At 38.0% G+C, this 19,227-nt stretch overlaps 1 protein-coding gene across 2 annotated transcripts in view; it reads right to left on the reverse strand.

Moving 5' to 3' along the window:
- The window catches only part of PIK3CB (phosphatidylinositol-4,5-bisphosphate 3-kinase catalytic subunit beta), a 204,460-nt gene that overhangs the window by 58,409 nt on the left and 126,824 nt on the right, over positions 1-19,227 (reverse strand). For both annotated transcript variants that reach the window (XM_055321255.1, XM_055321256.1), the window contains exon 13: positions 3,088-3,276. In XM_055321255.1, coding sequence (XP_055177230.1) covers positions 3,088-3,276 — 189 coding nt within the window. The remainder of the gene's footprint in view (positions 1-3,087; positions 3,277-19,227) is intronic.

The following is a 19,227-nucleotide window of genomic DNA, read 5'->3' on the forward strand; positions in this document are numbered from 1 at the left end:
AATACGGAATACATTGTTACACAAAAACAATACTGAAAAGGGTAGATAACATTCAGTAATACTAGAAAGTTTAACTATGCTGTGAGTTAAAACCTCCCCTATTATTGGAAAGAAGCTACCTCTATTAAGTTTACTTACAATTAAAAAAACAAAAAGTTCACTTACAATTATTAAAGCATTAATATAAAATTAATAAATAAATGTAAAACTATTTCAATGAATGAATGAATGAATGTAAAGCTAAATAAAATATCAAAACTCACTACTTTAGTTTGGGAAAAGCTATGGAAGTGAACAGGGAAATCTGACTCAGCCATATAAACCGTGAAAGCAGTGTTAACCAACCCATGCCTTCTGCAAAGACTATTGAAACCCCTTTCACATTATGCCAACAGAGTATTTTCCTGTGGATTAAGGGAGGGCTACTCTTCTTTTTTTTCCCCCTGGGGTGGTGGTGAGAGGGAAAAGCTACTCTTCTATAGAATTTTTACCCATGGCTTAGGCCTCTAGAATCAGAATACAAATCTTTAACAGACTTCTGGCTCTCTACTTCTTAAGGTAGAGTCAATTTATTAAAAATATAGTTTATATTCAATCTTTTGTACCCATTCACTGTAACTAGCAATGGGACAGAGTTGGGAAAGCAAAACACATTACTTTTTATTCCATCAACGTTTCTTCTCTAGACACTAAAAAAAAAAAAAAAAAAAAAAAAAAAAAGAGGATTAGGACTGGCTTTCTTCTATCAAAATGGAGAATGTTTGTTTATATCTGAAAATAACTCTTAAAAGTTATCTCCTGGAAATGAGATAAGTGTGTTAAATTCCTAAATGTAAAAGTTTTCTGTCCCCAGAGTTCAAATAAAGAAATATGAGGGGTGCCTGGGTGACTCAGCTGATTAAGTGCTGACTCTTGGTTTTGGCTCAGGTCATGATCCCTGGGTCCTGGTATCGAGCCCCACATGGGGCTCTGCCCTTAGTGGAGAGTCTGCTTAAGGATTCTCTCCCCCCCACCCAGATCCCTCCAATTACTTGCTCGCACTCTCTCTCTCTCTCTTTCTCTAAAATAAATAAATCTTTAAAAAGGAAAGAAATATTAATGGAAAATTAGCCCATTCTTTTTTTTTTTTTTTAAAGATTTCAGAGAGTGAGAGAACATGCATGTGCGTGCGTGCTAGTGGGAGAGGTCAGAGGGAGAGTCCTCAAGCTGAATGGCTGCTTGGCATATAGTCTGAAGCCCAGCTAGATCTTATAACCCATGAGATCACCTGAGCCAAAACCAAAAGTCGGTGGCTTAACAAACTGAGCCACCTAGGTACCCTTCATTCCATCTTCTGACACCTAACATAACCTCTCTTTTAGATATCTTTTAAAAGTACAGCAAGAAATTTCTTCTAATTACATACAAAATAATAATATGATGCATTTCTTGGATAAGCAGTTAGAACTGGACATTATCCACTAGAAGCAGGCAAACATGCCAACTAAAAAATGCTTATATTCTACCATTATGGGAGTTCATAGAAGACTAACCTTGAATTTAGGGAAATAAGTGGCTGCTAAAACCTATACAGAAATAGTTCCTTTTCAGAGTAAGTAATGTTCATATGGCTAACTGCAAAAACAGTCTAAATGAGGCACATTATAATTATGTAACATGATTCAAAAAATTGTTAAAAAATAGAAATAAACTCAAAAGAAGTCCTAAGCTGACAGAAGTAAAATAAAATAAATTTTAAATGTATATAAATATATAAATAAATATGCATTCCTTGAATTTTTTTAAAGTCTTACAGATTTCACACATATATAACACTGTATGCTAACTATATTGGAATTAAAATTTAAATAAATTTTTAAAATGTCATTATAGATTTACTAAGACCAGAAAACGTTTTTTTTTAAAGATTTTATTTATTTATTCATGAGAGAGGCACAGACACAGACAGAGGGAGAAGGAGGCCCCCTGTGGGGGAGGCTGATGTGATGTGGGACTCCATCCCAGGACCCAGGATCATGCCCTGAGGTGAAGGCAGACATTCAACCCAGCCACCCAGGCATCTCAAGACCAGGAAACTTTAAACTATCCGCTAAATTCAAACAAGGTGAACAAATTTAGTTATTTTAAAATGCCAAATGTATTTGTTCTGATTTAAAAAGAACATCAAGGACCTTTCTGTAGAACACTGATAACCAACTGGATTTAATAAATGCCAGTGCTTCTTGATAGGACTCTGAAAACTGTATCAAGGAGTTAAAATCTGGCGGGTTTTTTTAGAATACTTTTTTTTCCTTTTCTTTATTCTACCTAAAGGCAAACATTCATCAACACTGCCCAACTAAAATGAATGTTAAAACTGATTGAAAAGGTTTATTATCTAAAGTATTAGCTTCTAGAAACAGGTAATTTTCAAACAATACCTATTGATTTTATAACAGTCATTGCAAATATTTTTTTTTAATTTTTTATTTTATTTATTTATGATAGTCACAGAGTGGGATCCCTGGGTGGCGCAGCGGTTTGGCGCCTGCCTTTGGCCCAGGGCGCGATCCTGGAGACCCGGGATCGAATCCCACATCGGGCTCCCGGTGCATGGAGCCTGCTTCTCCCTCTGCCTGTGTCTCTGCCTCTCTCTCTCTCTCTCTCTGTGACTATCATAAATAAATAAAAATTTAAAAAAAAATAAGTAAAGTCTTTAAAAAAAAAAAAAGGATAGTCATATAATCCCTCATTGCAAAGATTAAAGTTATTTTAAGATTAAAACTTTGGGGCTCATTGATAAAACTGTTAGAAAAAATCCAGAACCTACTACATCCAGGCAGGGATTATAGATAATTACACCACAAGCCATGTTTTAATCGTTCTTATTGAAAGATACGAAAAAAACCTATCTAGTATCTGGGATTTTAAAATCTAAAACTGTCTATCATGTAATGTAGAATTTACATGTAAAATTTAAAACCTGAAAATTTCTCCTATAGAAAATTATCCAACCTATGGAGATATAGGTTCCATTTTACATGAAATCAACAAAGTAATATATACTCCCAAAATGAATCACAAAATACAAAAATTATCTTTTGTTACCTGAGCAACATCCTCAAGCTTATTCCACTTGATCGACAGCAGTAATTTTGGCAGTGACTGTGGAAAATTCTCTCTGCAATCTTGTCTCAAAGTCCATATAAGATCCATTTCATTCTCACAAAGTTGAGACAAAGGATCCCTGTCCAAGATTTCTTTCAGTACAGCAAGAAACTTTTTTCCACCTCGACTCTAAGGAAGTAAAATTACTCATTCATTACATAACTGAATTCTGTGAATATCACTGGCAAACACTTAGCAAAATTTTATACAATGAATTTATAAACAACTTATAAGCTTTAAGATACTAAAAATCTAATTCCTTAAAAAGGTTAATAAAGATGGATGCCCTTTTTATAGGTTTTATTGACAGCATATTAAATTTGTAAGCTAAGGATGAAAGAAAGAATTATTCTCAAACAGTTCTAAAAAGAGGGGGAATATTGTTTCTTTAAAAATCCATATGCAAACACTAGGTGGCAGAATTGCAATTTGGACTAAAAAGTCATTTATTATTTGACCTGAATGTCTATACTTCGATTTTAATTTTCAGTTTCTATAAACAAACAAAACAACAAAGATGAACCAAATATATGAAGTTTTAAAAAAAAGTATGTGTCTTGTTGGCTCAGAGGCATCAAAACCATTTAGTTTAAGAATTGAATCCTGGATAAAACTAAACATGAATCAAATACCATTATCCCATTTTCTTTTCTAATCTGTACAAGAATATACTAAAATAATGAAGATGGCCCAAGCTATTTTTTGGATCTAGACTCTGAATTATCATGACATTAAAGGAAAGTGATTCATTTCTCCAAACTTAAAGTAAAACTATACCATTTAGGCCAAAATACATTTAAAAACAAATGTAGGGACACCAAAAAATAGGGACACCTGGTGGTTCAGTAGGTTGAACATAAAACTCTTGGTTTCAGCTCAGGACATGAGAGCCCTGTGTGGGGCTCCCTGCTCCCTGGGGGGGGGGGGGTCTACTTGAGGTTCTTCTTCTCTCCCTCTGCCCCTCCCCTCTCCCCTCCCCTGCACTTTTGTGTGTTCTTTAAAACAAATAAAATCTTAGAAAACAAAACTCTCTAGAATTATGACAAGATTCTGTATAGACTTATATTCTATTATTATGTAATTCTGTACTTCACGTTTTCAACTGCAATTTCATACAAGTATTAAAATTGTCATACTAACTTTCTAAAGTAATGAGACTTAAAATAATATATGTATATGTACAAAAGAATGGGGACTATGATTATTATACCATAGGTATAATTGTGCAGAAAATCTGAAAGAATCAACAAAAATATTATTGGAACCAATGCATAATTAGGGCAAGATTGTAGGACACAAGTTTAATAAACAAAAGTAAATTACTTTCCTATATACCAGCAATAAACACGTGGAATTCGAAATTAAAAGTCTAATACCATTTACATTAGAACCCAAAAATATGAAAACTTAGGTATAAAACTAATAAAATATGTACAAAATCTACATAAGGAAAACTACAGACCTCTGGTGAAAGAAATCAAATAACTAAATAGAGAGATTTCCCATGTTCATGAATAGGAAGATTCATTATTACCAAAATGTCAGCTCTTCCAATGTAATCAATAGATTCAATGCAAACCTGATCAAAATTTTGAAGATGCTCACAAACTGATTCTAAACATACAGAGACAGAGAAGACACAGAATAGCCATCATAATACTAAAGAAGAAAAAGATGAAGGACTCATACTACCCAACTTAGTAAATGTGAAATACAAAACTAGAAAACGCCTAGAAGATAACATAGGAGAATCTAGATGACTGTTTGGCAATGACTTTACATGTAAACCAAATGCATGATCCATCAATAAAAGAACAAATAAGCTGACTTCACTAACTTAATATTAACTGTTCTGTGGAAGACACGGTCAAGAGGATGAAAAAACAAGACTGGGAGAGAGTATCTGCAAGTAGACTTATCTGATAAAGGATTGTTATCCAAAATACAGAAAGAACTTTAAAAATTCAACTATTAGAAAATAAGCCATCAAACTAAAATATGAGTCAGAGACCTAAATAGACACCTCACCATATAAGACACAAACATAGCAAATAAGCATATAAAAAGATGCTTAAAATTATGTCATCAGGGAAATGCAAATTACAACAAAAATAAGTTCTAATATATATTAGAACTGGCCAGAATCCAGAACACTGACAACATTGAATGTTATTATGGATGTGGAGAAACACTTATTCACTGCTGGTGGAATGTAAAATACTACAAAACCACTTAGGAAGACAGTTTGGCAGTTTCTTACGAACTAAACATACTTTTACCATATAATCCAGTAATTATGCTCCTTAGTATTTACCAAAAGGAGTTGAAAACTTATACCCACACAAAAACTTGCACACAGATGTTTATACCAGCTTTATTCAAAACTGTCAAAACTTGGAAGCAACCAAGATGTCCTCCAGTGGGTGAATGGACAAACTGTAATACATACAGACAATGGAATATTATTTAGCACTAAAAGAAAATGAGCATTCATGCCACAAAAGACATGGAGGAACTTTAAACTCCTATTACTAAGGGAAAGAAGCCAGTCTGAAAAGACTACATGCTCCATGATTCCAATTTATATAACATCTGGAAAAGGCCAAACTATGAAGAGAATAATAAGATCAGTGGTTAGGCGTCTGCCTTCAGCCCAGGGCGTGATCCTGGGGTCTTGGGATCGAGTTCCACATCGGGCTCCCTGCATGGAGGCTGCTTCTCCATCTGCCTGTGTCTGTGCCCCTCTCTTTCTCTTTCTCTCTTTCTCTCTCTCTCTCTCTCTCTCTCTCTCTCTCTCTCTTTCATGAATAAATAAATAAAATCTTAAAAAACAAAAAAGATCAGTGGTTGCCAGGGGTGGGTTGGGGGAAAGAATAGGCAGAGCACAGAGGATTGGCAGGACAGTAAAAATACTCTGTATAATATGATAATGATAAATACATTCCATTATACATTTGTCCAAACCCACAGATTGCACAACACCAAGAATGAAACCCAAGGTAAACTATGCACTTTAGGTGATTATAATGTATCAATGTGGTTTGTTCTAAGTAACAAAGATACTGCTCTGGTGAGTGATGTTGATAATGAGAAAGAGATATTCACATGAAGGGACAGAAATATATGGGAAATCTCTGTATCTTCCTCCCAATTTTGTTGTAATTCTAAAACTGCTCTTTAAAAAATAAAGTATCGAGGGAGGGAGGGGCAAGATGGCGGAAGAGCAGGGTCCCCAAATCACCTGTCCCCACCAAATTACCTAGATAACCTTCAAACCATCCTGAAAACTTACGAATTCGGCCTGAGATGTAAAGAGAGACCAGCTGGAATGCTACGGTGAGAAGAGTCCGTGCTTCTATCAAGGTAGGAAGACGGGGAAAAAGAAATAAAGGAACAAAAGGCCTCCAAGGGGGAGGGGCCCCGCGAGGAGCCGGGCTGAGGCCGGGGCGAGTGTCCCCAGGACAGGAGAGCCCCGTCCCGGAGAAGCAGGAGCTGCACCAACCTTCCCACGGGCGGGGGCTCGCAGGGAGTTGGAGCAGGACCCAGGAGGGCGGGGATGCCCTCAGGCTCCCTGGGACACTAACAGACACCTGCGCCCCGGGAGAGTGCAACGAGCTCCCTAAGGGCTGCAGCGCGCACGGCGGGACCGACCGGAGCAGCTCGGAGGGGCTCGGGAGCGGCTCCAGGGAGGGAGCTGCGGGGCGGGAGCGCGAATCCACCAGCGCAGGCCCCGGAGCACAGGGCGCCGGGACACAGCCCAGGATCCGGCCTCCCCCGGGACAGGCAGAGGCCGGGAGGGCCCAGGACAGCGAGGACGACAGCTCAGCGGCCCCGCCCCGGAGCCTCCAGGCCCTGCGGACAGAGAACCGAGAGCCCCCAGCCCCGTAGTTCCTGCGGAGGCTAAATCCAGGCTTCCAGAGTTGCCATAGCAACTGCGGCTGATCCTCCTGGGGCCCAACGGGGTAAACAACCCCCGCTGAGCCCGGCAGCAGGCAGGGGCAGAGCAGCTCCCCCAAGTGCTAACACCTGAAAATCAGCACAGCAGGCCCCTCCCCCAGAAGACCAGCTAGACGGACCAGTGATACTCCCCCGTGTTCCAATACAACTTGTTTTTGGCCACTCTGCACTGAGCAAAATGACTAGAAGGAAAACCTCACCTCAAAAGAAAGAATCAGAAACAGCCCTCGCTCCCACAGAGTTACAAAATCTGGATTACACTTCAATGTCAGAAAGCCAATTCAGAAGCACTATTCTACAGCTACTGGTGGCTCTAGAAAAAAGCATTAAGGACTCACGAGACTTCATGACTGCAGAATTTAGATCCAATCAGGCAGAAATTAAAAATCAATTGAATGAGATGCAATCCAAACTAGAAGTCCTAACGACGAGGGTTAACGAGGTGGAAGAACGAGTGAGTGACATAGAAGACAAGTTAATGGCAAAGAGGGAAACTGAGGAAAAAAGAGACAATCAATTAAGGGACCATGAAGACAGATTAAGGCAAATAAATGACAGTCTAAGGAAGAAAAACCTACGCTTAATTGGGGTTCCCGAGGGTGCCGAAAGGGCCAGAGGGCCAGAATATGTATTTGAACAAATCCTAGCTGAAAACTTTCCCAATCTGGGAAGGGAAACAGGCATTCAGATCCAGGAAATAGAGAGATCCCCCCCTAAAATCAATAAAAACCGTTCAACACCTCGACATCTAATAGTGAAGCTTGCAAATTCCAAAGATAAAGAGAAGATCCTTAAAGCAGCAAGAGACAAGAAGTCCCTGACTTTCATGGGGAGGAATATTAGGGTAACAGCAGACCTCTCCACAGAGACGTGGCAGGCCAGAAAGGGCTGGCAGGATATATTCAGGGTCCTAAATGAGAAGAACATGCAACCAAGAATACTTTATCCAGCAAGGCTCTCATTCAAAATGGAAGGAGAGATAAAGAGCTTCCAAGACAGGCAGGAACTGAAAGAATATGTGACCTCCAAACCAGCTCTGCAAGAAATTTTAAGGGGGACTCTTAAAACTCCCCTTTAAGAAGAAGTTCAGTGGAACAATCCACAAAAACAAGGGCTAAATAGATATCATGATGACACTAAACTCATATCTGTCAATAGTAACTCTGAACGTGAATGGCCTTAATGACCCCATCAAAAGGCGCAGGGTTTCAGACTGGATAAAAAAGCAGGACCCATCTATTTGCTGTCTACAAGAGACTCATTTTAGACAGAAGGACACCTACAACCTGAAAATAAAAGGTTGGAGAACCATTTACCATTCAAATGGTTCTCAAAATATACCCTAAAAACTATAGAACACTTCTGAAAGAAATTGAGGAAGACACAAAGAGATGGAAAAATATTCCATGCTCATGGATTGGCAGAATTAATATTGTGAAAATGTCAATGTTACCCAGGGCAATTTACACGTATAATGCAATCCCTATCAAAATACCATGGACTTTCTTCAGAGACTTAGAACAAATTATTTTAAGATTTGTGTGGAATCAGAAAAGACCCCGAACAGCCAGGGGAATTTTAAAAAAGAAAACCATATCTGGGGGCATCACAATGCCAGATCTCAGGTTGTACTACAAAGCTGTGGTCATCAAGACAGTGTGGTACTGGCACAAAAACAGACATATAGATCAATGGAACAGAACAGAGAACCCAGAAGTGGACCCTGAACTTTATGCTCAACTAATATACGATAAAGGAGGAAAGACGATCCACTGGAAGAAAGACAGTCTCTTCAATAAATGGTCCTGGGAAAATTGGACATCCACATGCAGAAGAATGAAACTGGACCACTCTCTTGCACCATACACAAAGATAAACTCAAAATAGATGAAAGATCTAAATGTGAGACAAGATTCCATCAAAATCCCAGAGGAGAACTCAGGCAACACCCTTTTTGAACTTGGCCACAGTAACCGGAGAAGGACAAACAGTGTATGTTCTCATTCATTTGGGGAATATGAATAATAGTGAAAGGGAATATAAGGGAAGGGAGAAGAAATGTGTGAGAAATATCATAAAGGGAGACAGAACATAAAGACTTCTAACTCTGGGAAATGAACTAGGGGTGGTGGAGGGGGAGGAGGGTGGGGGGTGAGGGTGAATGGGTGACGGGCACTGAGGGGTACACTTGACGGGATGAGCACTGGGTGTTATTCTGTATGTTGGTAAATTGAACACCAATAAAAATTAATTTATAAAAAAAATAAAAAATAAAAAATAAAGTATCACTTTATTTTTTTTTAATTTTTATATAAATTTTTTATTTGTTTATGATAGTTACAGAGAGAGAGAGAAAGAGAGAGGCAGAGACATAGGCAGAGGGAGAAGCAGGCTCCATGCACCGGGAGCCCGACGTGGGATTCGATCCCGGTCTCCAGGATCGCGCCCCGGGCCAAAGGCAGGCGCCAAACCGCTGCGCCATCCAGGGATCCCAAAAAATAAAGTATCACTTTAAACACACACACACACCATGTACAATTACGTAGTTTTATATTTACATCCTCAACCTAAAAAGGATATACCTTATTTTACAGGCTTGACAGTTTCTCTGAAAAGTTACCATCATAAGTCATTGGAGTCTGAAAATCAAACTCCTACACTTACATATCTTAAAATGAAACCTGTTACTGCAAACAACAGAGTCTAAATTGTTCGTGTCAGAGAAAGAGACTGCTGTTAAATACTGCAAAAAGCTAGCAAACCTACTGTAATTCCCTGAATCAAAATAAGACTCTATAGACCAACTATAAGTAAATATCCTGAAGACCTAGCAGTAAACTAAAAGGGGAGAGCAGGGACTTAGCTATATAACTGTACTATGATTGTTTACTGAGCTATGAAAAGCATAGCACTGAATAAAGCCAAGGTAAAAATAAACTACCAGAAATGTGGTACAAAGCCCCAAGAACACAGAATCCTACATTCTTTTGCAAAACCCAAAACAATCAGTAATGTTAACTTATACTGTATAGGGTAAATGGTGAACTTATATACCTGTCCAAAAGCTTGAACTAAAATAATGGTAGAAAGCAATGAAAACTAACAGTCATATTCTCTGTCTTTATGTTTAGATTTTTCAAATTCATGTACATATTACAATATAATAGTGATTATTGGCTAAAATAAAACAAAGCAAATATACTTTGCTATAAAGCCCATCAAAAACTGACTGTGGTTCTTTCCCCTTCGAAATGGGGGTTGTGAGGGATGGGTAGAGGGAGGGGTAAGAAAGGCTGGAAAACTCATGGGTCATATCCAGAAGGGCTAGAAGCTTAGACAGCATGTTCCCAGTATGTCTGTTGAGGACAGAATTAACTATGTGTTGGCCAGACTTGGGATCTGATCAACACGTAACAGGATAAGAGAGGCCATGCAGTCGGGGCTGATGGAAAAACTGAGAAGATAGTTACATGATTGGGAGATTGATCACAATCAGGGGTTTGAGCAAATAAATAAATATATTGAGGTTAACAGAAATCCAGATTTCTAATGTCAGAAAACAGAATTACAAACATAAAAAGGTAAAGGCTAAAAAAAATCCTGTGGTGGTGGATCTAATAAATTAAATATATTGATAAGAACTTCTGGTTTTTAATATTTAATAGATAAAGCAATATATCTCTGTGCTTATATATGCCGGACTATATGCAAACATATATATACATGTTACCTAGCTGTTTTGTGAAAAGGTCTAGATGCAATTGCATACCAATAGCAATAAGCTTATACAGTGCCCAAATCTTAGATTCTAAATACTTTTCACACATGGAATCAGGACTCTCTAGAGAAAAGACAGATTCCAAAGCTAGGTTGGGGAAAATAACAGATGGGCCTGGAACACTTTATTATACCAGAAAGAAGGAAATGCTCAAAGAATGATAAATTATAAGTCATTAATAAAGCAGAAATTATGAATATATACTACTCTAACTAAAAAAAAAAAGACTAAATAAATGAACTAGAAGCAAAACCTCTACCCTATAATATAAACCAACTAATAAATCGAAGAGAAAAATTAATTTGAAAATCAGCACTTGGGAAATCACTGTAATGATACTGATTCAGGCAAGATGTGTTAATAAATGTTTATTAAAAATAAGTGGGTCAAAGTTTAACATGAAACGGGATGGTCAGTCTCAAAATATGCCCACAAAATACTTTATACCTAAAAAAAAACTAAAAAAAAAAAAAAAACCTAACAGACACTATCCTAATCAAGTAATAAAAATTAACATCAATAGTAATAGAACAAATTAACATTATTTGCCTGCTGATAAAATACAGTAAGAGAAACACTCCACCACTTCAATTCAATGTATTACACCATTCAAAATGCATAGCTGGAATCTGATCATGACAAAACATTAGATAAATACACTGAGTAACCTTCTAAAAAAGGAACTGACCAGTATTCTTAAAATGTCAGAGTCAGTAAAGGTAAAGAAGACTGAGGAAAAGAAAACCAAAGATAAATGGCAATAAAATGCAACAATTAACCAGGGTTAAATCCTGGACCTATAACAAACGTTTTTTTTTTTTTAAGACTTTAAGTATTCATGAAAGACACACGGGGGGGGGGGGGGGGAGACAGACATAGGCAGAGGGAGAAGCAGGCTGCATGCAGGGAGCCTGATGTGGGACTTGATCCTGGGTCTCCAGGATCACGCCTTGGGCTGAAGGCGGTGCTAAACCGCTGAGCCACCTGGGCTGCCCACAAATGTTATTTAGAAAACTGGACAGAATTGAATGGAATGTGTGCATGAGAAAAAAAGAACTGTACCGACATTATTTTCCTGATTTTTATGAACAGATTCTGGTTAAGTATGAGAATGTTCTTGTTTTTAGGAATTATACACTGAAGAATTAAAGGAGTAAACGGGAACGATGATGCCACTTAATATCATATATTCAGAAAAAAATGCATATACACAGATTGATAAAACAAATGTGCCAAAATGTTAACAGTTGGGGAAGCTAAAGAAAGACTATACAAGAATTCTTTGTATACTTCCTGCAAGTTTTCAGTTAAGTCAAAAAAAAATTTTAATGTTTGATATTTCCTTCCCTAAAATTGAGGGCTATGAAAACTCCAAATCATTCTCCTAAAAAAATTTCCTAGCCACATTTCCAGACCTGTGAACTAATAATGGCTTGAGTCATCATCTGCATTCTCCAAAGCGAACCACTGAAATTTTGAGTTTCTGCAGTAAGAAAATAACATAAAATTATAACATGTTTTAAATGAGAGCAGGGTTTCTCAACCTCAGTACTACTATTATTCGGTTGTAGGAGGATGGTCCTGTGCGTTATAGAAATTTAGTAGCACTCCTGAAGTCGACCCACAACATGCCAGGAACACTCTTACAAGTTGTGACAACAGCCAAGAAAACCTCTAGACAATGCCAAATGGCCCATAGAGGGCAAACCAGCCTCAGGTTGAGAACCACTAAATAAAAAGATCAAAAATTGCCAATTCTATAATCATAATTCACAAGGATCACAGTTTTCCTATTCTACAGACCCAAGATCCTTGGCAAACATCTGTTTTAAAAAATACCAACACCTATTAGGATGACTCCTGTAAAAAAACACAAAAATGATGGCAAGGATGTGAAAAACTGGAATGCTTTTGCAGATGGTAGGAATGTAAAATGGTACAGCTATGGTGGAAAACAGTATAGCAGTTCCTTAAGAAAATTAAAAAGAGAATTAATAGTATGACTCAGCAATTCTACTTCTGGTATATATCCCAAAGAATTGAAGCAGAGTCTTAAAAAGATATGGTGTATATCCACGTTCATAGAGGCATTAATCAGAATAGCTAAATCCTTGGAAGCAACTCAAGGACTCATTGATGGATAAATGTAAAGAAAAAACGTGGTATATACGTACAATGAAATACTATTTGACCTTTAAAAATGGAAGTTAACACATGCAATAACATGGGACAAAAAACTGAGGGCATTATCCAAAGATAAGCCAGTCACAAAAAGGTAAAACACCATATGATTCCATTTATGTGAGGTAGCTAGAATGGTCAGATTCACAGAGACAGAAAGTAGAACAGTGGATGCCAAGGGCTGAGGGGATGGGAAAATGGGGAGCTGTTTAATGGGCACAGAGTTTCAGCTTAGCAAGATGAAAAAGTTCTGGAGATCAGTTGCACTTAACAATGCAAGGATACTGTAAATATACTCACAATACTTCACACTTCTGAAGTCTAAACTTAAAATGATTAAGATGATTAAAGTTTTATGTAGTGTATTTTAACACTATTTAAAACACTTTTAATTTCAAGAGCAGATTTAAGTCCCTTAGCTTATAGTAAAGGATGATAAGATAAATTCCTTAATAGGACTCCTGATAGTAAATACTGATGGTATTGGGATCCCTGGGTGGCGCAGCGGTTTAGCGCCTGCCTTTGGCCCAGGGCACGATCCTGGAGACCCAGAATCAAATCCCACGTCGAGCTCCCGGTGCATGGAGCCTGCTTCTCCCTCTGCCTATGTCTCTGCCTCTCTCTCTCTCTCTCTCTGTGTGTGTGACTATCATAAATAAATAAAAAAATTTAAAAAAATACTGATGGTATTGATAATTTCACCTGAGGAAATGTATGTGTCCATATATACACACACACACACACACACACACACACACACACATACATATACACATACATATACACACACACACACGTCAACCTACCATTATCTTACTAAGATAACCTGCTCAGGGCACCTGGGTGGCTCAGTTAAGCATCTGACTCTTGATTTCAGCTCAGGTCATGATCTCAGGGTCATGGGATCTAGCCCCATAGTAGGCTCCACACTCAATAGGAAGTCTCCTTGAGATTCTCTCCCTGTCCTTTTGTCCTTGCCCCTACTCATGCTCTCTCTCTCTACACAATAAATAAATAAAATATTTTTAAAAATATACAGCAAGAGTAGAATGAGAATGCAGTTCTTTTCATTCCTCTCATTCAAAAGACCACGAGATGTCAGAAATTATACATATTTTAAAAAATTCTAATCAAGGGCACCTGGGTGGCTCAGTCAGTTAAGCATCTGCCTTTCGCTCAGGTCATAATCCGGGAGTCCTGGGATCAAGCCACACAATGGGCTCCTCACTCTGTGGGGAATCTGCTTCTCCCTCTCCTTCTGCCCCTCCCCCCACTCATGGCCTCTCTCCCTCTCTCTCAAATAAGCAAAGTCTTTATTTGTAATATTTTTTAAAGATTTTATTTATATTCATAAGAGACACACAGAGAGAGGCAAAGACATAGGCAGAGACATAGGCAGAGGGAGAAGCAGGCTCTCTGCAGGGAGCCCAATGCAGGACTCATCTCAGGCCCCCCAGGAATAGGAACTGAACCAAAGGCAGATGCTCAACCACTGAGCCACCCAGGTGCCCCTGATTAGGCGTCCCACAAATAAAATCTTAAAAAAAAAAAAAAATTCTAATCAACAACAGTTCTGGGATATCAGAGAGACTGCCTACATAATAATCTTTTAATGAGAGAACACAGAACCAAGGACCAAATCTGCTAAGACTGATGTAGAAATGAGAAATACACATCTTTGGAAATTCTTGCTCAGAATAGTCAAGAGATACAAGGAAAAGGAGGCCAAGAGGAACCATCAAGAGGATTGTCAAAGGATCGGGCTGGTGGAGCAGCTACTTTGGTCAGGTATGCCTCCTCCTCTGTGTGTACTGAGTTGGACAGGCAATAGCAATGGCACCAGAATGAGATGAGGAGCTGAGGTTACTGAACCCTAGGGAGCTATCTGACCTCAGAAGGTACGAAAATATTCAAATCCAGGAAAACCCTCTATAAACATAGTCTATCATAACTCATACAGTTACTGAAGGAAAGTTACAGTGAATAATCAGAAAACCAAGGACTCACAAGTACAAAAAGGGCTAAACAAATAATCACCAAACATCTCAGAAAAAACCCATAGGAAGAAAGATGTCAACAGAAGCAAGACCAGTTTTTACAAAAGTATTTAATGCCTAAGAGAGGGGGCGCCGGGGTGTCACAGTCCCTTAAGCCTCTGACTACTAATTTCAGCTCAGTCAGGTCATGACCTCGAGTTCATGCTGAGCATGGAGCCTGTCTCATATTCTCTCTCTATCCCTCCCTCTGCCCTGCCCCACACATGTGCTCACTCTCTCTCTCTCCCCAAAATCAAAAATAATCCCTCAGAAAGAACTAGCATATATAGCCATGAAAAATAATCAGAAATCTTTTTAAAGGTTACTAAAATTTTCGGGTTTTTTTATTTTAAAGATTTTTTTTATTTAACTTACCTTATTTAAAGATTTTGAGACAGAAAGAGAGCACAAGTAGACTCCCCACTGAACAGAGTCTGATGCAAGACCTGATCCCAGGACCCCGAGATCATGACCCGTGAAGGCAAATGCTTAATCAATGGAGCCACCCAGGCACCCCAAGGTTACTAAAATTTTAAAAAGAGAAAGGAAACAGACCCCAGTTTGATTACTAATAAGAAAATGCAAGTTACAGTAGTGTGACACTATTTTATTATCCAATGGATTAAAATATTAACAGGGTTAAAAAAATTAAAAGTGTTGGCAGATACGCAAAATGACAGGAACTCTTCCACAGTGTGGCTAGGATTATAAATTTTAAGGTACGCAATTTGGCAGAATTTTTATTTAAAAAAAAAAGATACTTTTGATCTTATAATTTCACTTCTAAGAATCCATCCTATAAAAATACATGTATGTGGGGGTGCCTGGCTTAGTCAGTGGAGCATGTGATTCTTGGTCTCAGGATTATATGAGTTCACAAGCCCCACGCTGGACAAAGAGCCTACTTTATAAATAAATAAATTTTAAAAACACAAACACATGTAACAAATATTCATTACAGTACTGTTTTGGTAAAGAATAATTGGAAATAAGCAAAAACATCAGTAGGAGTATGTATTTTAATAACTAATAGCTGATAATAATGCCTCAGAATATTAAAAAAGCTTTAAAAAAAAAAAGAGAAGTGGAGGGTTCCTGGGTGGCTCAGTTAAGCAACTAATTCTGATTTTAGCTCAGGTCATGTTCTTAGGGGTCCTGGGATTGAGCCCCATGTCCAGGTCCCCGCTCAGCAGGGCATCTGCTTCCCCGGTTCCCTCTGCCCCTCCCTCATCCATACTCTTTCTCTCTAAAATAATTAAATTAAAAAAAAAAAAAAAACAATAAATAAAGGGAAACTGGGGTGGCTCAGTGGTTGAACATCTGCCTTTAGCTCAGGGCCTAATTCTGGGGTCCTGGGATCCAGTCCCTCATCGGGCTCCCTGCAGTGAGCCTACTTCCCCCTCTGCCTATGTCTCTGCCTCTCTCTGTGTCTCTCATAATAAATAAATAAATAAATAAATAAATAAATAAATAAATAAATAAATAAATAATCTATCTATCTTTTAAATAAGTAAATAGAGAGAAGTTGATCTCTTAAAAGAGCCAAGATGCACAGAATGCATTAAATCAAAAAGGGAGAAACTACATACATAAAGATCCATTTATTTTTTTAAAAAGATGTATTTACACATAAAGGTAGTATGTAAATGCATACACTGCATTAGGATTAATATCTATAAATTAAATTGCTTACAGTTATCTCTGAGGACAAAAAGTAGGTGGTGGTTTTAAGAATAACTTTCATGTTCACTTTCACAATTAATTAATTATACTATGCCCCCAATTTTTTTAAAAAAAGGCATAGTAAACTTGGGCCAGAACATCCTTGATAAGAAGAGAACCTTCTGATTTAAGTAAGGTACTAGCAAACCATAGGAGAAATAGTAAAACTTAAGTTACCAGTTACCGTTCTGATGTTTGAGGGTCAACATTAAGACTAATAAAGAGTAACAAAAAGAGGCATTAAAATGAAGATATCCTCATATAAGTATTATTTCTAAAAACTAAACTGTAATTATCTGTTTTAATATAGGCTTGTTTTGTTATACTTGTTTTGTTTGCTATATTTTACAAATTGAAGGATTATGGCAACCCTGCATCAAGCAAGTCTACCAGCACTATTCTTCCAACAGTATTTGCTCACTGTCTCTGTGTCTCCTTTTCATAATTCTCTCAGTATTTCAAACTTTCTCATTATTACTATATTTGTCATAGTGATATGTAGTCAGTGATCTTTGCTGTTACTGCTGTTAATTCCTTGTAGATGCTATTAACCATATCACAGAAGATGGCAAACGTAATCAATAAATGTTATATTCATCCTGACTGCTCCATCAACCAGCTATTTCCATCTCTCCCTCTCCTAGGGCTTCTTTGTTCTCTAAGACACAATAATATTGATAGTAAGCCAATTAATAATCCTACAATGGCTTCTAAGTGTTAGAGTAAATGGAAGAGTTGCATGTCTTACACTTTAAATCAAAAGCTGGAAATGATACAACCTAAGAAGGCATGTCAAGAGCCAAGACAAGGCAAAAGCTAGGCCTTTTGCACCAAAAACTTAGCCAAGTGGTAAATGCAGAGGAAAAGTTCTTTTTTTAAAAAAAAAAAAGATTTTATTTATTTATTCATGAGAGACACAAAGAGAAAGAGGCAAAGACACAGGCAGAGGGAGAAGAAGCAGGCTCCCAGATGTTGGATCCTGGGATCAGGACCTGAGCTGAAGGCAGACGTTCAACTATTGAGCCATTCAGGCATCCCAAGAGGAAAAGTTCTTAAAGGAAATTAAAAGTGTTACTCCAGTGAAAACATTAATGACAGGAAAGCAAAACAGACTTATTGCTGATACAGAGAAAGTGTTTGTGGTCTGGATAAAAGATCAGTCATACTCCTCCCTTAAGCCAAAGCTGAATGCAAACAAGGCCCTAACTCTTAAATTCTATGAAGCCTTAGAGAAGTGAGGATGCTGCAGAAGAACAGTTTGAAGCTACAGAGATTGGTTTAAGAGGTTTAAGGAAAAAACCTAATTCTGTAACAAAAGTGCTAAGAGAAGCAAGTGTTGATGTAGAAGCTGCAGGAGGTTGCCCAGTAGATCTAACAAAGATCATTAATGGAGGCGGCTATACTTAACAACAGCTTTTCAATGTAGATGAAACAGCTTTATATTAGAAGAGAATGTCATCTAAGTGTTTCACAGCTAGAGAGCAGAAGTCAATGTCTGGCTTCAAAGCTTTGAAGGACAGACTAATTCACCGGCTAACACAGCTGGTGACTTTAAGTTGAAGCCAGTGCTCAATAACCATTCCAAAATCCTAGGGCCCTTAAGAATTGTACTAAATCTATTATGCCTATGCTCTATAAATGGAACAACAAGGCCTGATGACAGCACATCTGGGGTTTACTGAATATTTTATGTTCACTGTTAACACCTACTGGTTAGAAAAAAAGACTTTTCAAAAAATTAGTGCTGACAACGCACCTGATCACTCAAGAGCTCTGATGGAGATGTACAATGAGAATGATGAGATTTTTCATGCCTGATAACAAAACATCCATTCTGCAGCCCATGGATGAAATGAATAATTTTGACTTTCAAATCTCATTACTTACGAAATATATCTGATAAGGTCAAAGGTGCCATTGAGAATGATTCTTCTGATGGATCTGGGCAAAGTAAACTGAAAACCTTCTGGAAAAGATTCACCATTCTAGATGCCATTAAGAACATTCATGATTCATGGAAGAAGTCAAACTATTAACATTAACAAGTAGTTTGGAAGGAGAGGATTCCAACCCTCACAGATGACTTTGAGTGGTTCAAGACTTCAGTGGAGGAAATAACTGCAGGTATGGTAAAAATAGCAAAATAACTAGGATTAGAAGTGAAGCCTGAAGATATGACTGAATTGTTGAAATCTCATGATAAACCTTGAACAGATGAGGATTTGCTTCTTATGGATGAACAAAGAAAGTGGTTTCTTGGGATCCCTGGGTGGCGCAGTGGTTTGGCGCCTGCCTTTGGCCCAGGGCGCGATCCTGGAGACCCGGGATCGAGTCCCACGTCGGGCTCCCGGTGCATGGAGCCTGCTTCTCCCTCTGCCTGTGTCTCTGCCTGTCTCTCTCTCTCTC

This window comes from Nyctereutes procyonoides, unplaced genomic scaffold (genome assembly GCF_905146905.1).
Source record: "Nyctereutes procyonoides isolate TBG_1078 unplaced genomic scaffold, NYPRO_anot_genome, whole genome shotgun sequence".
Taxonomy (NCBI): domain Eukaryota; kingdom Metazoa; phylum Chordata; class Mammalia; order Carnivora; family Canidae; genus Nyctereutes; species Nyctereutes procyonoides.